The following is a 21,208-nucleotide window of genomic DNA, read 5'->3' on the forward strand; positions in this document are numbered from 1 at the left end:
CAAAGATAAGAAGCATGCCACAACTGTTAGCGTGCCGACATAGCGCTGAACTCTACTTAAACTGGCAGAGTGTGGTGCTTAAACTGAGCGTATTTATCGTCGATAAGCAAAAACATCCGGTTACGAAGAAGAAAACATTTAATAAACCACATATCAAAACAGCTGCTGTGAGCCCCACGGAGAGGTATCACTCCGCTCCGTCTGAATGTAGTCCCGTAACAGCAGCGCAAACGGGAGGTTGTTGGCGGAGGGATACGGTTGTGCTAGCAGGAGCAAACGACATCTGCAACGTGTGTGTGAAGACCACACATTATTCATTTTATTCCTAAAGGAAAAGCACACTGTTCACAGGCGGAATTTTAACGGAATATATAATTGTTTTGCACATTAAATGTCCGGATAAGGTAAGCGTCTGGTTGGTATACTTTTTCAATGGATGTCATCCAGAGTTATTGAAGTCTCTGAGTTAGCAGCTCGGCTAGTTAGCATAGTTAGCTCAATGCTAAGTTGCAGTGTGGAGAGACTGTAGGGAAAGATAATGGTGTATAGATTTGTTTTTATCACTCAACTTTTAGTAGTTAGAAATCAGTAAGTGAAACGTCGTTGAGCTTTAGCACGCTAAGCTGCAGCTGTGGTTACTGAATGTGTTTTAATTGTGTTTTGAAACTTGCTCATGAACTAAATGTATTAATGTTTTTTAAGCTCTGTTGCTTCTAATAGAGTTTAAGGTCAACTATAACAACTTTGAGCTACTCCCTTTATCAGCTACTAATGAAATCCCTTTGTTGTTGAAAATAAAATATTAATAGGAGCTCCTTATTGATGAAGTTGGCACTGCTAACTTTGAGATAGCCACTAGCAGAATGCTCATACAGAGCAGCTGACATATTTATGAATGAAAAAGGTTCAGATCTGTGTAGAACTGCAACACTAAACTCGTTGAGCTTTGAATTAGGTTTTTAAAATTTGTTTTCAAAGATTTAAGCCAGAAGGAAATAATTTTAGTTTGAGATTTCCTTTTGTGTTCAAAAATAACATTGGTATAATTAGCCACATGCTCTTTGTTAGGAACCCCGTGAAATGCTTTTATAAAGCTTATTTTGACTGATGTCCTGTTTGAATTGCAGAGTTGATTTATTAGACTGTATTAAAAAGGAGGTCTCTATAGATAATTTCCCTGTTCAGAACAACTGTACCTGGTGAATGTTTTTATAACTCACCTGTTCAAATTGGATTAATGCTTAATATTTGCATTTTTAGAGGCATGTTTGGCTGATGGGTGCACACTGACGGAGGTGGTTCTAGCTGCTAGCTGGAGCCTCTAGTTTTTGTGCAGGTTTGTCTCACAGGTGTGTCCTTCCAGCAGGCAAGGAGATGACGACAGAGGTGGAGAGGCCAGCAGGAGGCACAGCTGACCAGGAGATGAAATGTAATGAAGAGGAGGAAGAGGTCCTGCAAGAAATAGATGATGAAGGTTAAAAAAACTCCAAACAAACAATTCTTTACAACGAAATGAATTCAGCATATGCAGGTTATCCTTTCATTATCTCGATTCACTTAACTAACGGCCGTGTCTAAGAATCTGTATTTATTAATGATGCTCATCAGGGAAGCGCAAAGATTTTAGAGGCTGCTGAAAAACTTTACACCCTCCTACTCTTTCTGCAGAGGTCCGAAGGACCAGCAATAATGACATTTTATTCCATGACGTAAATTAGTCTTTATATATGTAGCATCTCATGTCCCCTTTAAATGACGAGTAAGTCTCGTACCAATTGTGATGATTAGTCCACGGACGCGGCACCACGGACGCGGCCTTCACCCAAAGGCTTTGGAATTTAACATCAGTAAGGCCTTCAGATCAAATAGACCAAATATGATTGAGTCTGTAGGATTTCAGTAGGAAGCTGTTAGCATTTGGATAAAGTTCAGCACCTGATAAAAGCAAAGTGACCGTAGAGTTTCCTCTTAAATTCAAATTGGCTGATTGTTGTGATCAGACAGCTGATTAAGTGTGTGTCGCGTGTTCAGGTCTGCAGGAGGACGCTGCCCCCCCACCAGTCCATATCATCCCTATCCCAGTCCAGCCTAATGCAGAGAACAGCTGCGGGCCCCTCACAGACAGCAGCGCAATGGAGGTACTGGTTGATTCTTGATTATAGATCGACTGCTGGTTGTTGATTATAGATCATCTGCAACATTTCAAACATGTGATGTGTTCAGTCTGCAGGTGCTTCTCTAAGCTTCAGGGTCAACGGTCAGCTGGTCCCCCTGCTGCCTGGAGGTCAGTCCCAAACACTTTCAAGTAGAAGTACTTCATTAATATCTTTGTTCATACTAGAGATGGACCGATCCGATATTACGTATCGGTATCGGTCCGATACTGACCTAAATTACTGGATCGGATATCGGAGAGAAATAAAAAATGTAATCTGATCCATTAAATATCAAAAAAGCACCTCACAAAACTTGCGACACGGCGTAACTCAGCTCATAACCTCAGCACGTCGGAGCAGTGTGCTCACGTGATAGAGCGGCTGTGGCGTGCGAGACCTCTCGGCGCTCTGGTTGAGCATTTGGAGCCTCGCTACCAAACCAGCATTTCATCTCTGAGGAAGTTATCCCAGAGAGAAGTAAAACATGTGTGTAAGTTCATCTCTGAATGTTTGTAAAGCATTCATACAGCATGCTACTTCAATCATGAAACTGATCAATGATCAGCTGATCGGCTTTTCTCTCTTCTTTGTTTTTGGCCCACTTTGTGCCAGAAAGAGGAAACCAGCGGCTGAACAACAGCAGCACGTTTAAGCTTAAACTGTTGTTAGAATTTATTTAATATTACTTTCTACACCAGGATCTTTTTCTACGTAGCTGACGGCTGGTAACTGTGCAGGGGCGGATCTAGCAAAGTTTAGCCAGGGGGGCCGATAGGGCATGAACAGGGAAAAGGGGGCACAAAGACATACTTTTCTTTCTTATTCTCATTTAAAATGTCGAGCTTTTAATAAATAATTATCTGAATCTTACACCCAAAGTTTTAATCTGATGTAAAATGTATAGAAGTCCATTACTGTATATAGTAACTGTTAAGTCTAATATACCCTAGTAAGCTATAGTACTTTTTCCTTTGGGAAGGTACCATCTGTGCAGCCTGCAGTTCTGTTGAAGAAAGATGTTGAATCTGTTTAATTATTGTGGAAAAATAATTTATTTCTGTGCATTTTTTTTTACATGTGCATTAAATTAAAGTTGATTACGTTGATTAATCATCATGAGGTGGAGGGTGGGGGGTGGTTCCCTATTTTTTTTTTTTTTTTTTTTTTTTTTTTTTTTTTTTTTTTGCTGGGAGTTTGCAACCCTATTAGTCAGGTTGTTTAAGATTTCTGCTAAGTACTCGTTAAAATACCAGAATAGGGAGGATGGAGCAGGTTTAAGTTTATTAGATTGATCAGTTTTGCTGAACTATGAAATATTTTGGGTGCAGTGTATTTTTTACATACAGGTATAACAGAATAGCTTTAGTGTTGTTGTTTATTTAAACTCGAGTATGAACTTATACAAAATGCAGCAAGATATTAAAAAAACAGTTTCATTGATTTAAAAAAATACATATCGGATTCATATCGGTATCGGCAGATATCCAAATTTATGATATCGGTATCGGACATAAAAAAAACTGGTATCGTGCCATCTGTAGTTCATACAATCTGCCCTCGTGAGTCAGTCGCCGCTAAACAGTGACCCTGAAGCTCTGTGTTCATGTTTGACCCTTGTGCCCTCCACAAAAAAATGTGCACACACAAAATTGCCATAAAATCCTCATATGACAATATTATTTTCTGCTTTTTTTTTCATAAATCACTTAATGACTTTGAGACCTTTTCAAAATGATAAAACATTAAATTATTTTCACAATTTTAATCATTTAAATGCCCGTTTAAACATTTGAATTAAGTATTTATTACAATAATTCACAAAAACAATTCTTTTCCTGGATAGCCTGAATATTACTTCATAGTTCATATGCTCCGTTATATTTATCTTTTGTTGTTGAAGTTTGCATAATAACTGTTTCCACTGATGACTCAGATCTTGATTAGAAAATAGTTTCAGACACACAAATCACTCTGGGGCCTCCATGGTGGTCACACGGCTCCATCATATAACTGGCAGTAATACAAGTGTCATGCATTGTCCTACAACAGGAAAAGGGTTGAATCTGGGAAAATAGAGTAAAAATGTCAAATATCACGACTATTCTTCAAAATAAAATGCTGACGTTACAGAATGCATGGTTTTATACTGTAGTGGCAGAGAGATTAAACATGTGGTTTCAATGGAAATAAATGTGGCGTTTTTGTCCAAAAGGTGTCGAGAGGCAAAAGATTTTCTCCAAGACTCTAATCACCAGGGCTGGGCAATCTCAGGCCCCGAGGGCCGGTGTCCCTGCAGGTTTTAGATGTGTCCTCGAACCAACACAGCTGATTTAAATGGCTAAATTAGCTCCTCAACATGTCCTGAAGTTCTCCAGAGGCCTGGTAACGAACTAATCATGTGATTCAGGTGTGTTGACCCAAGGTGAGATCTAAAGCCTGCAGGACACCGGCCCTCGTGGACTGAGATTTCCCACCCCTGCTCTAATCACTAGGGCTGGGTGTCGTCACTGATTTCTAGAACCGATTCGATTTGAATCTGGGAAGTTTTGACTCAAACAGTCAGAAATGTTTTAATTCTGATCATTCAGTACTAATTCGTCAGGTCTGCGCTTTGTGTTTATATCTTTGTGCTCTCATTTGCTGTTTTAGCTGTTTGGTGGTTGTTGAAACAGTTTTGTGAACTTTAACCTGAGATTCTGGCAAAATACATTTATATTTAAAAATCGATTCAGGATTAAATGAATCGATATCACTTTATTCAAGATAAAATCGATTTGAATTGATAAATCAATTATTGAAACCCACCCCTACTAATCACCACTGATGTCCCCCATACTATTTATCATATGGAAAATGACTGTTTTTCTGTGAGTGGTTGCCATAAATAATGAATAATTAAAAGGTCTAAACTGGCATTTCAAGGGTTGAAATCCTAAAAATGGTTTGATTGTTTTGATCAAACGGCTCATGTTGTGTGTCATGTGTTTCTGCGTCTATCCTGCAGGGGGCACTGCAAAGCTGAAGTTGCGTGCTCATCCTGAAGGTTCAGCCAGTGGTTTCACCACGGTCCAGATCCCTGTCACGCTGACCCTTCACAGTCCTGCAGGGATCCAGTACATCAGCACCACTGCCTCTCTGAGTGCCTCCCCTGCTCCTGCCCCCACACCCATCATCACAGGTAATCCCTCCGCCAGCAGATGTGGAGCAGTTCAGGTGTTCCTCAGGCTAACGCAGACTCTCTGTGCTCCAGGCGTGATCTCTGGTGAAGCAGCTCAGAAGGTTCTGATCGACCACAACGTGAACTTCAACCCTCCGTCCGGGTTAAAGAATCAACATTCTGCTGCGGCATCACCATTCACCTCATCGCAGGCCACGCCCCCCCCAGCACCTGGCAGGACCAAAAAGCGTCCGAGCAGCAGATCTGCAGCACCGCACACACTGCTGCACAAAGGTTTGACAACTCGTCTGTGTGCTCAAGTCTGCAGAGATGATAGAGAGCAAGCCAAATAAATAAATAAATCCCGTCGTACCTCAGTATGTAGATGGTTTGAACTCATCGCCATGACTCTAAGCAAGACGAGACCATACAGAGTTAGAACATTTAAATTTCAGCCCCAGTTTGAATTCCGTGATCATAAAAACTGCATCGTCTGGGTAAAACTGCTCATTTACCCCTAATTTTACTACAGATGCTTGTAAATCAAATGAAGTCATTCTGTGTACGTGCAGGAAGTAGAATCTCAGTGTTCAGCTTAATTCAACATGACCAAAGAGTTAACTAGTACTAAATGTCAGGGTTCACTTCCTTTATTCATCATACAGTGTTTCCTAGTTTGTCCTTGTTTTTTGATCTTCTTTGGTTTGGTTTTTATGTTTTTAGCAGTTGTTCTTACAGAAAGGAAGCCCGTAAGAGTTTAACTCGTGTAAAGGATCAGAACAAAAACTGTGAACAGAACTGTCTCTGGACGTAAGGAGCGCTGTTGTTCCAGTTAGCCTTCCTGTTTCAACCATATTAATACATTTGAGGTTTACACTTGACTGTCAGTCCTCCAAACCAGCACCTCGAGCAGATCAGATGGAGAAAACATGTTGATGGATTCTCTCACAGCTGCTAGGTACGAAGTAACCAGGCGGTTGTCATGGCTACAGTTGCTGATAGAGCTTTTCTTTGGGTCTGCAGTCATTACACCCGTTTACCAGAGTTACCTGTGAATGAAGACTGCCTGAGCTCACAGTCATCTGTACACAGAAAGGCTGAGCCAGTGCTTCCTTCTACTGCCGGCCTGTATTTCAGAAAGAGCTGATTTAAATGTATTGAAAGACTGATGCTGGATTAAGAAATGTACCTTCAGCTGGTCCAGTTTCCTACACAAAACAAACATAAAACGTTGATCAATCATATTAGAAGTAGATTTAAAACCAGTGAATAGTAGTTTTTTCCTTTTATGGAACTGGATGAATGTTTTCAAAGCTCTGATGCAGCGCGCGTGATTACAGTGTCAGGCTGGAGGGATTTCTCCTGCAGATGTTCTCTGGCCCCAAAACTGTGTCGTCTAAACCTTGAAAATAACAAATTACTGTATATCAAGCATTCATGTTTTTCACATTATAATAAAAGAAAGTTCTTAACTTTAAAGTTAGGTCCTGATCACATACCTCTGAAGATTACGGTACCTCCGTCTCCCAGTCCTCTGATTGGTCAGTTGTCAGGCTGTCAGTAGACCTTTACCTGCAGCGTCAGGTTACCATGGTGATTTAGTCAGCTTCATTATTGATAAAAAGCTGACACAAACCCAAAGATGACCCCTAACCCTGTGGTAAGACTTTGTGATTCAGACTCGGATGAAGATGTGGACGTAGGTGAAGACACAGGTGTGAGGGAACACGGATGCTGAGGAGTGAGGTTAGGACTCAGGTGAGGTGGGGGCTTCAGTTCTGAGTGCTGTTATCGTGGACTCAGGACTGTGATTAGGGTTCAGGTGAGGTGGACTGTGTTGTAAAGCATTCAGGTGCAGGGCTGCTTCAGGTTGGAATTCTGCTAAGGTGTAGACTTGGATATGTACTCAGCTGTCGTGTCCCCCCTCAGGTGAGTTGGGTCCCGTGCGCCCCCCCGACTGCCTCGTCTGCACATCGCAGTACAAATTGATCACAGAGCTGCGAGGATTCATGTGTGTAAGTCCTGCACAGCCACCTCTTTACACCTCTACCTGTGTCATCACACAGCCTGATTAAAACCCTCTTCCCCTTCTTCAGATGTGCAGCCCAGCCATCATGCAGAGTCTGAGGAACCTGAAGAGGAAGAAGAAAAGCAAACACCACAGGGGGAGCAGGGACAAAATCAGAACCCTGAAACCCAGCAGAGACTCTCAAACCAACAGTAGGGTGTCCAAAACCAGACCAGGACCCTCTGCTGTGAGTTCACACTGCTGATCGATGAGGATCTACTCCAAGAGAGTCACCCGATGAACCTTTTTCATGTGATGTGACGTCATTCTCCTTCCTGTGTGTCTCCTTAGTCTAAAGGTGTTTCTCCTTCTCAGAGGGCTCACTGGTCATCTGGTGATCTCCTGACCAGCCAGGTTAGCACCTCCGCCTCCCTTCCTTCCCTCTGCGACCCTTCTGAGCCAGATCTGTTTGGATCCCTGCCCAGCTCGCCTCACGGCAAACTTGTGATCCTCGTGGAGGATTTTTATTATGGCTCCGCCCCCGGACAACACCCTAAGAAATGCAACCTGATGGGCGCAAAGTACAGCGAGCCATACCGCTGCATCCACTGCCCCAAGACGCTCGGCAACAACATCGAGTGAGACTCTGGAGATTGTCTTAAACCTGCCTTCTATTAAATGAGCAGCAGGATGTGCCTCCTGTGCTTATACAAAAGAGAATGGGCCATTCTCATGAATTCATGCTCTCCTATTGAATATAGCGTGACATGAATTGTGGACTTGATCTCAAGTCATTAGATGTTTGGTTTGTGTCTTCAGTTGTGACTCCTTCGTATATGTTGCAGGTTGATGAGTCACATGCAGCAGCATGTGTCCATGATATTTCAGCGGGACTCTGCGTTCTCGTGTCCTCACTGTTTCCGTCACTTCCTGTCTGCTGGGAAGCTGCAGAGTCACGTGGAGGCCGTCCACAATCAGTGCGAGTCCAAAGGTCTGTGACAGCATAACCCGTTACCCTTTGGTTGGTTAGCGGTTACAGGATGGCCTGCTGATCCCGAGTGCTTCCCACTGTAAAAAGGATGCTTCGGGTTTGTGTGTCTGTCATGCAGTGATGGATTTGTTTCTCGTTTGCCTTCGCAGCCACGTGTAGGATCTGCGAGCTGGCATTTGAAAGTGAACCTGCTTTCCTGTGGCACATGAAGACCACCCACAAACCGGGAGAGATGCCCTACATCTGCCAGGTTCGACTCCGAGCACCAGAAAGCCGCCCTCACCTTCGTCAGTGCTCGTTGTGGCCCGAGAGTTTACGTGCCCCGCTTTCTGTCTGCAGGAGTGTGGCTTCAGGTCGTCCTTCTACTCAGATGTGTGGTTCCACTTTGAGGAGTGTCACGCCAGCACCAGAAACTTTATGTGTCAATACTGCCTCAGAGTGTTGCGCCGCAACACCTGCTACCAGCAGCACTTTATCCGCCACCAGGTAGGTAACTGCTGCAGGTAATACAGCTAAAGGGTTTAACTTAGAAGAGCCGCGAGAGCTGAAGTGAAGGTTAAAATGTGTTACACAGTTAAATCAAAGGAAATCTAAAGCACAGAGGTTTTCTGGAACTACCATTGTTAAGATGTGTGTGTCCTACTGCGCTAGTGTCCAGTGGGGGTGGGGCATGGCTACGCAGAGGCGGGAAAGCGGCAGTAGAAGTTTGGAGTGTCAGGTTTTCTGTGGCTGTACGAAAGAAGGCGACCATTAAAGTAGGGGTGGGCGGTATAAACGGTATACGGTAGAAACGATATAAATTTGGCCAACGGTCGAGATTTTGACTATACCGCTCTAAGCTGCGCCTGTTTTGGTCAAAAGCATTGCAGCAGCTAAAAACATCATCTGCAAAATATTCTGGGCGACAGTCACAGCAAAGAGACGAAGCACTTTTGGAATATGCGGAAAGCCAAAAACTGCGCTTCCTCCACTTCCCTACCATTGATTCAGTAAAGTTGAATTCTCTGCAGCTGCTCTATGTATGTTGTTGCAGTATATTAATGACTAACCTCGTATTGCGGATGGATAATCTCAGTTGTTCCTAAGTTTGGTCCGTTTACAGCATCCTGCCATGCGATTGCATTTGTCCCTGACCACCAGAATCCTTCACGTTAACTTTTATCGAGTGGGGGAAAAAGTTGGTGTTCATCCTCCAGCTTCACTGTGCTAATGTTATGCTAACATAGCTGTGTAGCTAGCGACACGTAGCACATCATTATATACCAGGTAGTCCAACTTCAGTAACCCTGCAAACGTCACTGCTGTTTAGTTTTCTGTCTTCATTTATGTTGGAAGTGATAACAGAGCTGTACGTTTTCATTCATAAGGCACACTGTCGATTTTTGAGAAAATTAAAGGATTTCAAGTGCGCCTTAGTGTGTAAAATACGTTATACAGAAGAAAAGAATATATCGCGATATATATCGTTACCGCACATGCTTCAAATTATACCGTGATATGGATTTTAGGCCATATCGCCCAGCCCTACATTAAAGTTGGAGTTACTATGCCAGTTGTGTGATTATTGGACTAACACCATGATGACGTGGGTCCTTGGGTAGAGAGATTTCCAAAGGGTTGGTCTAGACTCTGAAACTCCACGTTCCAGGGTTTTTAGCCTGGAGATGTAGAGAGGAAGGAGACCAGTGAGTGAGTTAGGAGGAACACCATCGGTGTCCTTGTAGTTGATAGATCCCCGTTTCTCCTGGAATATCCAAATGTTCTTCCAGACCACATAAGACCACATTGGATATAATCCCTCCAGTAGGTTCTAGGATCTCGTCCTGCAGATAAACCTCTGTAACCTTGTCTGGCTTCACAGATATGCGAGCAGGGAGCCAGGAGTCCAATTCCCTCAATGTAACGTCCCTCTTATGTGAGCACACACACAGCCTGAAACAGGAAGCCCGGCTTAACAGAGAAAGCTGACATCCACTGGTGCGATGCCCGTTATCCCTGACTGGGGCTTTAGGTTTTATCAGACCAGCTAATGCAAAGAAAGCCTGGCTTTGTTGAACTGGACAGACACCAGCTTTTGTTTTTGGAGATAAAGTCCGAGGCACTGAGGGTTTGGAGAGGACCGAAGAGGAACGGGCTTGTTGATGTAAAGCAATGTTGAGGTGGAGTTTAATTCTGTGTGTTGGTGCATGTTTGCAGAAGAAGCGCGAGTTTGGCTGCGATAAATGTCGTCTCCACTTCCTGTACATAAAAGAGCTGGTTGAGCACAGAGTTCTGTATCACAGGACGCACATCAGACCACCTCAGCTCAGCGGACTCAAACCTGGAACCAAGGTAGGAACCAATATCCTTAGATAATTACAGATAATTAATAAACATAATTAAACCCCTTAAAGATAATTAAAACCCTGTGGGAGAAGCCTCACCTTTACTGAGTATCTCTCTGTCTGCAGGTGACGGTCAGGGCGTATTCTGTGGTTGGAGAATCTGAAGGTGAAGGACCTAAGACAACTGTTGCTTCATGCAAGGTGAGCAGCATGGAAACGCTCATCGCCTGAGCTTTCAGATCCAGCTCATCTGCTCTCCCATCCAAGACCGTTTTTTAGTTCGTTCCTGTTTAGAGACAGAAAATCAACCAATAGGTGGTTGGTTTGTTTAGAAACAGCTGACACGTTAACACAGACACACACTGTATGGTAAGTGCAAAGATGTTAGAATAAATCATTTGTTGCAGAAAGTGGAGAAAGCTGGAAATTAGCCGCTTGTTAGCCCCAGAACCTCATCTCTGCTCTTTGTGGTTCTGTTCGCTTCGAGTGACGGCCTCCAGCTCGCACTGCAGCAGGAAAGAGATTCAGCGCCTCCAATTAGGGCTGAGCGATATATTGAATATACTCCATGTATCAGGAGTTTTTCCACGTACAATGGTGGAAATGGCTTTATGGTAACAATAGAGTATAAATTGCCATGGTAACATTTGGATGTCTGCATGTTTGTTTGCTCCCCACACGCTGTGACTGCATCATTAATTCCCCCTCCCAACCAGCTGAAGTCATCCACTGCAAGGTTTTTTAAATGTCTGTGTACACACCAAAGAGCACGTTACATGAACCAGCTGTGACTGTTATGTGTCTGTGCGAGTTATCGCAGATCGTCCCGTGCGTGGGGCTGAACGGCGCTGTCGCGTTAACAAGCTAACCGCGTTAACGTGTTAAGGAGCTAACGCATTGATGCCGGCCAGCCCCACGCACGGGGCGATCTGCGATAACTCGCTAATGGAGATTTGCCGCATTAATGCAGTTATGGCGCTAACGTCATTTTAACGAGCTCAACGCTGACAGCACTAATTTTTATATGTTCACAAAAGAGCACCTTTTAAATTTCAATGGTTGTATTTTGTGTCATGAATTCTTGCTGGATGTCCTTTTTGATCCTTTGTTAAAGGTGTTGACCACAGACGTTCTGTGGCAGAATCCTCTGTGCGCACCTGATGGTTAAAGAACAGTTAAAATAAAACGTGTCACATCAGATTTTTTGGATTCAAAGCAGAAAAAAACATTAAATGGTCGATTTGAATGAGTTAAGCAGTGAAATTTTAGACACTATATGATTGAAAATAACATTTGTCTTTGGAGGTTATTTAAACATATCGTGATGTAGCCAAAAAATATTGTGATTTTAGATATCCCCTCATATCGCCCAGCCCTACATCTAAGTCTGGGCGCCTCCTGGCTGAGGTGTTTTGCATGTCCTACCAGGGGGAGGCCCCGGGGCAGACCCAGGACACCCTGGAGAGATTAAATCTCTCGGCTGGCCTTGGCGTTCCCCTGGACGAGCTGGGGGTCTGGGCTTCTCTGAGCGTCTGTGCTTAGGCTGCTGCAGAGGATGGAAGGAAGGAAATCCTCCATCTTTTCAGTGGATTCTGTTTATTTCTTCTTTTTCTCCTCTGCCTTCATTTAGCTTTCTACTGTTTGTAGTTTTACCCAAAAATGCAGAAGCATATGGAGATGGGTGTATGTGTGAATAAAGTTTTTTCTTTCCTTTTATTCCCTCCTCACGTTCTTCTTCACGTTTTCTTTTTCTGCTCCAGGTGGTGGATGTTGCTCTTCCTACGTCTTCGCAGGAAGTTCCTCAGAGGAAACCAGTGGAAACGCTGGGATCGCTGCTGCTCAGCCTGAACCCGGACAGGTATCAGAGCTGGGGTTCCCTGGGTCATTGGAAAGTCTCAAGAAAATAATAAACAGGGAAAAATAGTCCCAAAGCCCCCGGTACCGGGTTCAAAGGGGGTCCTTTATGTAAATACGGACATGTGTGGCATCCACAGAAACCTCAGAATCTCAGCTAAATGCGCATATAAATAATTTCTATGACCTCCAAACAGCGAAAACAAGCCATGATTTTCAGAGCAGTTGCGTAATTGCGTCCACTAAACGCATACAACGGAGCTATGAACTCTCCCGACTTGATGTAACGGGTTACCAAGCCGAGCTCTCAAAGTTTCACCACGCTCCGACCAAAATTCACTGAACCAGCCGCAAAAAACCACAAATACACGTAGCGTGCCAAGTGTGCTAAAGCGGTAGCTGAAAGCTGCTGTAGCTACTGATAATGGCGCCCACGCATCAGAGCCAGTTCCATCAACAATCGCCATTTTCAGCCCAGTTCCAGACGCATGGCTGGATACGTTTAGGGCCACGTGGGGTATTCGCCTTACAACTTCTGATTGGAGGAACTGACATGAACACTGCCTCATTACCGTGATTTTTACTGCTCAGCTGAGGGTCCAGGCAATCTAAGGCAAGCCAAAATGTGACATCAAGAGACTGTGTGCCACCGATTGGCTGGTCAGTGGCGTCACTCGTTGAGTCACGAGAGCGTATCTTTCACGTGGCAGTCGAGGAAATGGTTGGATAAAAAAACACTGTGGTCCACTCAGACTGACAGAAAGCCGTACACGAATCACCAGATTTACATGGAAGTGCTCCACTGTTGCGACGTTAAAGTCACATACCAATGACGTCACAGGACTTCGGCTGCAGTGCTCTAACAACCCCCCATGCACAGTATGTGGGTGTCAACTGTAGTGAAAACGTACCAACACCCAGTCGAGCAGAGTAGATTCTAGTAGAAAAGGGCTACATGTTATATCTCTGTGGCTCAGACTCTGCTGACAGCTTCGCCCAGCAGGGCGGCGCCACTGCACAGAAGCTTTGTTGTTCAGCCTCTCTCTCGCTCCCTCACTTCCTCTCTCTCTCTCTCAGGCTGTCTCGGCCGCTTCAGCGCTGCCTCGAGTGTCTGAACTCAGTTCCTGACCTCAGGACGCACTACCCTTCTCTGGTCCATTGCTCGCTCTGCAGGTTCATCACCTGCTGCTCCACCTCCTACGCCAACCACATGATCAAGTATGCGCCTCTGATTGGTCATCTCACAGTCTCTTTTGTTTGTTTGTTTTCCTGAACTGTGCGACTGTTTTTGTTTCTAGTAACCATGCGACCTGCAAGAAGGTGCCGCCGTACCAAACCATCTTCCAGTCTGACCCCAAGTAACCAGACCAGCAGAATCAGATCAGTGTGATCAATTATCTACAGGTGAACAGGAATACCTGAATACCTGACCTGCTCTCGTGTGTGTTTATAGGCTGCCAGACATGTTGATGTGTGTGACATGCAAACTCTTAACCTGCAGAGGAGACCTGATGGCCAATCATCTGACAGAGAAGCCAAAGCACACCTGCATCATGTTAGCGCACACAGGTAACGTGCACAGGTGAAGCGCACGCTCTCAAGGTATAGTGCATAAAAAGGAAAAGGTTTTCATGTTGTGGGAGGTAAATGCATGGGTCAAAAAAACGCTGCTGCCTGATTCAGATGATTATTTTGAAATGATTTAAAGTATTCTGTCAGGAACTGGTGTACAGCTGTTCATGATGTGACCACAAGGGGGCACCACAGCAAAATAAACAAACCTTGATTGTGAGAGGGTCAGAGTGAATCAGCTCTATCAGGACTGGAGCCAAATAAAGGGCAGAACTCCATTTGAATTCAGTGGACTACGTTAATGTGAACCTGGAGTTGTTTTAATCACGATTATCCACTCACACATCCGTCCATTTACTTTCTTCCACTTACTCCACTCAGGGTTGTGTCCGGGCCCGGAGCCTATCACAGCTGTCACATGCCTGGAAACCTCCCCAGTCTGTTACACACCTCATAAAGCTAACTTAAGTTTTCCCTGATAGATGATAAAGATGGAATCTTCCAGATTTGACACTCTTTTCCTCTTTCAGAGAGTGGGATGACTTATCAGAATGAAACTGTATCAGAGCCGAGAGAGAGTGGAGCCGACACACAATCACAGTCTGACAGGTAGCATGTGTGCGTGTATATATGAAAACATGTTGCTACAAAAGATGTTTACATATTATTAAAATATGACAAATTAACATCAGAAAAACCAACCACACACACTCTTTATCAAATGAATAAATTACCCCCTCGCCCCTGTGGGCGGTCTATCCTCCAAGCTCGGGTCCTCCACCAGAGGCCTGGGAGCTTGAGGGTCCTGCAGTATCTTAGCTGTTCCTTGGACTGCGCTCTTCTGGACAGATCTCCGATGTTGTTCCCGGGATCTGCTGGAGCCACTCCCCTAGTTTGGGAGTCACTGCACCGAGTGCTCCGATTACCACTGGGACCACCTTCACCCTCCACATCCTCTCGAGCTCTTCTCTGAGGTACTTCTGCAGCTTCTCGTGTTCCTTCTTTCCTTCAGTGGGAACCGCTACATCGATCACTACGGCCGTCTTCTTCTGTTTGTCTACCACCACTATGTCCGGTTGGGTAGCCACCACCATTTTGTCCGTCTGTATCTGGAAGTCCCACAGGATCTTAGCTCGGTTGTGCTCAGAGCTTGTTCCTGTGCTGCCATTATTAGTGCCTCTGTGCTGTCTTTCAGTCCAGCTTTGTCCAGCCACTGGTAGGATTTCTGGATGTCCATCCGACTACACTCCAGTCCGAACGACATCATTGCTGTATATCCTGGTGGTGTGGATCAGTGAATCATTGTCCCGTTCATTCTTGGCATACAGCTTGATGTCATCCATGTACAGGAAGTGGCTGACGATTGCTCCGTTCCTTAGTCTGTATCCGTAGCCAGTCTTGTCAATGATCTCACCGAGGGGGTTCAGGCCTATGCAGAACAGCAGTGGGGACAGAGCATCTCCTTGCTAGATACTCCTTGATGGTGACTTGTGCTATGGGCTTGAGGTTGGCCTCCAGTGTTGTACGCCACATCCCCATTGAGTTCCTGATGAAGGCTCTCAGGGTCCTGTTGATCTTATATAGTTCCAGGCATTCCAGGATCCAGCTGTGGGGCATTGAGTCATAGGCCTTCTTGTAATCAATCCAGGCAGTGCACAGGTTGGTCAGCCTGGTCCTGCAGTCTCGGCTGACTGTTCTGTCTACCAGTAGCTGGTGTTTTGTGCCTCTGGTATTCTTGCCCCTTTCTGTGCCCCGCTCATGTATTGACCCATGTGCCTGTTCATCTTAGCCGCTATGATGCCTGACAGGAGCTTCCACGTGGTGCTGAGGCAGGTTATTGGTCGGTAGTTGGAGGGGACCGGTCCCTTCTGGGGGTCCTTGAGGATCAGGACTGTCCGGCCTTCGGTTAGCCATTCCGGGTGTCTCTCCTCAAGCTGGTTCATCTGTGCTGCCAGGCGCTCGTGGAGTGCAGTCAGCTTCTTCAGCCAGTAGGCGTGAACCATGTCAGGGCCTGGTGCTGTCCAACTCTTCATACTGGAGACCCTTTCTTGGATATCTGCCACTGTGATGGTTACTGGACCCTGTTCAGGGAGGTCGCTGTAGTCTGCTCCTAGATCCACTACCCACTGAGCATTGCCGTTATGGGTTGGGTCCTTCTCCCATATGCTCTTCCAGTATTGCTCCGTCTCCAGCCTTGGTGGTGCTGTTCTCATATTGTTCCACTGAGAGTACACCTTGGCTGGTTCTGTGGAGAACAGCTTATTCTCCTGCCTTCTATCTCTCTGGTGTACCTCCTTTAAGCAGCTGGCCAAGACTGTGAGTCGTTGCTTGGCAGTTTCCAAGGCCTCAGGTATGGACAGCTTCCTGCACTTCTTAGGCACCTCTGATAGTCAGCTAATCTCCCTCCATGGTCTTCCTCTCTCTCTCTCCCACACACACACACACACACACACACACACACACACACACACACACACACACACACACACACACACACACACACAACCGGTCAAAAGTTTTAGAACACCCCGATTTGTCCAGTTATTTATTGTAATTCAAGTCCAGTGAATAGTTTGAAATGGTACAAAGATAAGTGGTGAACTGCCAGAGGATAAAAAATCCAAACCAAACTGAAAGATGATGTGCATTTCAGAATTATATAAGAAGGCATTTGTCGGGGAACAACACGGGTTAGCAGTTTAAAGCTGTTCTGCAGCAGTGGAGGTTGATCAAGCCTTGAAAGATGGTGCTACTGACTCCTACAGCTGTACTGTACTGCAGAAAGTAGTGTGATGCTACAGAAATGGCAAGACAAAAGCAATAAACAATGGAAGAGAGACAGTCCATCACTTATAAATGTAGGTCTGTGCTACAGAGAGACTGCGAAGAAAGTCGCCGTGTCAGTGAGCACAGTTTCCTTCACCATCAAAGGCTCAGAAACTGGGGCAAACTGGGTAATAGTGGTCGTAGTGAGCAAGTCTCAGTTTCTACTGTGAAGACTTCGAGGTGCAGGTTTGACAGGACGAGCTGCAGCAAGAAAGCCAGACGTCAGAATAAGACAAGAGGCTTGTCTGGGCCTTGAAACACCACCGTTGGGCTACTGAAGACTGGAAGAAGGTTTTATGGACTAATGAATCAAAATGTGAAATCTTGGGTTCATCACCCAGGATCTTTGTGCGTCGTGGAGTAGGTGAAAGGACGGATCCACAGTGTGTGGCATCAGCTGTCAAACATGGAGGAGGGAGTGTGATAGTCTGGGGATGTTTGCTGGATCTGACAAAGGAGGCTACTTTGATGAGTCAGAGGTTTAGGTCTATTTAGGTCTTTGGTCTATAAACGGATTCTGTGATTTCTGTTTTAACTCAAATTTCTTATTTGCACTATGCTTTGATTTCAGAGTGCAATGAGACAAGTATATCTGGAAAACGATATTCAATTATTTTTGTTATTTAAAGGTTTTCATTGTTTTCCCTCCTGTTTGTTTTTTAAATATTAACCCTGCAGCACGACATGTTCTGGCAGTGAGGGCGGAGCCTTCATCCCCATCCACCTCCTCCCCTCCAGCTCTACCCAGCTGTCAGTCAGACCCCTTCTTTCCTCCTCCTCCTTCTCCTCCCAACCCGCGATGACCATCAAGTTCCTGGGGCCCCGCTCAGTCCCTGGTCAGGTGAGAGCGACTGTGATTCAATCCATCCAGTTCAGTTTTATATTCAGTTTACTTTTATCACCAAATCACAACAATCTCCTTAAATCACTTGAGATTGAAAGGTAAAGAGAAAGCCCGACACTGCATTAATGCAACTGACTGATCCGTCCACTCTCTTGGTCTTCATCATCGATTGTGGACAGCTGGGATTTCATGCAGATTCTGACCACCAGTTTGTTATGATGTTTGGGGGATTTTGATGTTCTCACAGCATAACTGGTTGGTTGCCAGCTCTCATTGCATGTGCTATCTATGGATGTTGTGGAAGATCACATGTATAACTTTACCAATGTGCACAAAGGGGGGTTATGTCTTAGCATGTAGATGGTGGGACATATGACCCGGAGGACGTCAGGACAAGGACTCGCTGTGGGAGAGAGCCATACTCTGATGATGTTGATGGTGTTCTTACTTCTCAGGCTCCGGTCCCTCTGTTGCTCTCCCAGCTTTCCATCGTGCTCTCTTCTCTGTGCCACGGCGTCACAGTGGCAGCTCATCATCACTGCACGTCTCCCACCACGATCCGTTCGTGGATCCGACAGCAGCAGCGCAGCCTGAGGCACCGGATGTGGAGCTGGAAGACGGAGGAGATGGCGGAGTGGGTGCTGGAGCGGTGGGAGCAGCAGCAGGTTGTGACTGAGGAGTTGCTGCTCTTGGCAGCGAGGGCAGCTCTGGGAGGGGATGGCCGGCCGGAGGACTGGTACAGCTGGACCGTGGACTTCATGCTGAGACACGACCTTGGACCGCAGACCACCAACAGAAATGTGTCGAGTAGCTTCAACGACAAAAGCCGCCGCTTCATCGACATGCTCCGCTCACAGGTATCAGGCCCGACAGTTTATTGATTGAAATGCACCAACCAAACTTTGATTAGTCGTTGGCGTTTATCGTTCTGGTTCTCGGACTGTGCAGAGTCGGTCTCCTCGCTCTCTGGGCTGCATGGACGAGCTCCCCGTCTTCATCGATTTAGACAAGTTCTCCAGCCAGAGCCCAGCTTCCTTCCAGCTGTATGGTTTGCCTGAAGACAGGCCCGTGTTTGACGTCATCATCTCCGCTCTGTCTGATGGCGGCTTCCTCCCCCCCCTGCTGTTCTTTACGGGAGCTGCACCTGATATTCCTGAAGGGTTTCCTGAGAATGTGGTGCTGGAGGCTCGGGCAGAGGGATTCACGGATCAGGACCGCCTGCGCATCTGGATTGAAAAGGTCTGACACTAGTTTGTTGTGCAAGCAGGAGCATTGGGTCACCAAAAACTGTTGCAGATGATGTGATTTCCTGCTTTTCTGCCTGCAGGTGTGGCACCCCCGTGTGGCCTCGCAGCGTAACAGCAGTTGTCTCTTGATAGCGGATGTCCATCGAGGCCACCAGACAGATGCGTTCAGGCGTGCTCTGTCATCGGTCTGCACAGACGTCATCTTCATCCCGTCAGGATGCAGCTCTCGTCTGCAGCCGCTCGACGTCTGTGTGACACGGGTGCTTAGGGACTTCCTGCAGGTAAGCTCACCTGTGCGACTCTGGCCCCGTGTCCGCCCCTCTGATGTGTCGTTGACGTGTTTGTGGTCTCGACAGACCCAGTGGATTCAGCTGGTGTCCATTGGGGGTTTGGATGGTCTGGGTCTGGATCAGCTGGCTCTGACTCTGGCCTGTTGGCTCAGTGAATTTTCTTCCACGCTCAGCTCGGAGAAGCACGTCATGCACAGGTGGGAATGCCTGGATTGAGGTATAGCTGGAGGGTTTTTGACATCAGCTGTATATCATGTGACTGTCATGTGACTGTGTCATGTGACTGTGTGATGGCAGTATTGTTTTTTTCTTCTGCAGGTCTTTCACCTCAGTGTGTAGCCTTCAGCAGATGGACGATCAGGGGGAGATGGCAAAGATGATCACAGCTTTAACCACGGTGCTGATTCAGCCTCCGGAAACAGGAGAACCAGAGCCGGGACCGGGACCAGAGCCGGGACCAGGACCAGAGCCAGTGGAACTGTCCAAGGTAAAGGAGGAGGACAGACGGGTGGAGGAGGTGGAGTGTTCTGTCAGACTGTAGTACGACACATTTGACCAGGATACGTTTCGTGGTTTCCATGACGAACACTGCAAACACACCTTTTGCCCGCACTGTGATAAGAGAGAAGCTGATGAGTATTATCGATCCTTGGCTGTACAACGGCAGGAAAAACCTGACAGTCTCCATCATGTAAACAAGAGGTTGTCATGAGTAAAATCTAGTACTGACGACTTTTCTAACAACATTTTTGTTCTGTTACTTTTGCATTGAAAAGAATGATTGGGATGTTTTTGTATTGAAATAAAGAAATGATGCTGAAGGACTGTTTAATGCTTTTATTGATCAGTAACAAAGGAGAAAACTGAAGTTGCTGCTTCTCTGGTTGGAGCAGACACGACTGCATTGTTCAGGATATTTGTTGGCAGGAAGTTGTTTTCCTTTGTCTTCAGCTGTTTGAAAACAAACTTCAGTCCTATGTCCACACAGAGGTCGTGGCCCAGCGCCGTGTGACACAGAACAGGAAGTCGGTTCAGTGTTTTCTGAAGTCTGTTCACATCTCTGCTAATATGACATCGTTCTGATTGATTTAATGTGAATCAGCTCGAGAGGATCCAGACCAAACTCCACTCACATACTTGTCAATTTAATGTGACGCTGACCAAAATCAGTTGTCCTGATGTAGAAACGGTACACAGAAGCAGCACGCTGACCTCAGCAGCTGCATTAATGTCCCCATTGTCACAATCAAATATAGAAACCATGGGAACACTACCACTTTCCCAGCATGCCCTGGAGCAAGGCAGCGACCCCCACCCCCCCAAGGGCAGTCTTGAGCTGCATCATAGGAAGGATTTGAGGATTGTTTGGCCTCCACTGTCCTGTTTAAATATAGGTTTGCATTTACAAATCGACTCTGCATTCATGTTTTCCCAGTTGGGAACATTTTTCTGGTTCTTCCACGACCACGCAGCAGCAACACTCTAAAACAAGAACAACTTTCACCCTTACGAATAATGCACAGCTGTTTAATCGTCCCTCACCGGACTCCTGCACAGCTCATTTATAAACCAGGTACAGTGGAAGGATTTAGTCAGACACCAATTGTGAAAAGATGAGCGGCCTGTAATTTTCATCATAGCTATACCTCAACCATGAGAGACATGATGAGGAAAAACAAATCCAGAAAATCACGTCTTTTTTTTTTAATTTTTTTATTTTAAAGAATTTATTTACAAATTATGGTGGAAAATAAGTATTTGGTCGCCTACAAACAAGCAAGATTTTTACTCTCACAGACCTGTAACATCTGTAAGAGGCTCCTCTGTCCTCCACTCGTTACCTGTATTAATGGCACCTGTTTGAACTCGTTATCAGTATAAAGACACCTGTCCACAACCTCAAACAGTCACACTCCAAAATCCACTGTGGCCAAGACCA

At 45.6% G+C, this 21,208-nt stretch overlaps 1 protein-coding gene across 3 annotated transcripts; it reads left to right on the forward strand.

The window, feature by feature from the left end:
• Positions 1 to 228: 228 nt before the first annotated feature.
• Positions 229 to 20,090, forward strand: pogza (pogo transposable element derived with ZNF domain a). 3 transcript variants are annotated; one of them, XM_084919596.1, is made up of 25 exons: positions 229 to 404; positions 1,364 to 1,474; positions 2,032 to 2,138; positions 2,224 to 2,284; positions 5,161 to 5,334; positions 5,407 to 5,607; positions 7,243 to 7,328; positions 7,410 to 7,568; positions 7,673 to 7,959; positions 8,167 to 8,312; positions 8,462 to 8,562; positions 8,652 to 8,798; positions 10,509 to 10,643; positions 10,763 to 10,837; positions 12,397 to 12,494; positions 13,568 to 13,708; positions 13,789 to 13,848; positions 13,944 to 14,059; positions 14,593 to 14,671; positions 17,567 to 17,729; positions 18,188 to 18,589; positions 18,681 to 18,971; positions 19,060 to 19,260; positions 19,336 to 19,466; positions 19,588 to 20,090. In XM_084919596.1, exons 2-25 carry the CDS (start codon positions 1,375 to 1,377, stop codon positions 19,808 to 19,810), a joined length of 3,684 nt encoding a protein of 1,227 aa, XP_084775722.1. In that variant the 5' UTR covers positions 229 to 404; positions 1,364 to 1,374; the 3' UTR covers positions 19,811 to 20,090. The 3 variants fall into 3 exon arrangements, with proteins under 3 accessions (XP_084775722.1, XP_084775721.1, XP_084775723.1); XM_084919595.1 differs by having other exon boundaries at positions 1,367 to 1,474; XM_084919597.1 differs by lacking the exon at positions 229 to 404 and having other exon boundaries at positions 1,430 to 1,531.
• Positions 20,091 to 21,208: the final 1,118 nt, after the last annotated feature.

This window comes from Perissodus microlepis, chromosome 22 (assembly GCF_051167445.1).
Source record: "Perissodus microlepis isolate ML-2025 ecotype Zambia chromosome 22, ASM5116744v1, whole genome shotgun sequence".
NCBI classification, from domain to species: domain Eukaryota; kingdom Metazoa; phylum Chordata; class Actinopteri; order Cichliformes; family Cichlidae; genus Perissodus; species Perissodus microlepis.

What these genes read in the sequence shown, in the direction of transcription:
- pogza (XM_084919596.1), top strand. Translation starts at nt 1,375, where the DNA reads ATGACGACAGAGGTGGAGAGGCCAGCAGGAGGCACAGCTGACCAGGAG. An exon ending in CCAGACCAGGACCCTCTGCT is followed by an intron (nt 7,569 to 7,672) that starts GTGAGTTCACAC and finishes GTGTCTCCTTAG; the next exon opens with TCTAAAGGTGTTTCTCCTTC. An exon ending in GACTCAAACCTGGAACCAAG is followed by an intron (nt 10,644 to 10,762) that starts GTAGGAACCAAT and finishes CTCTGTCTGCAG; the next exon opens with GTGACGGTCAGGGCGTATTC.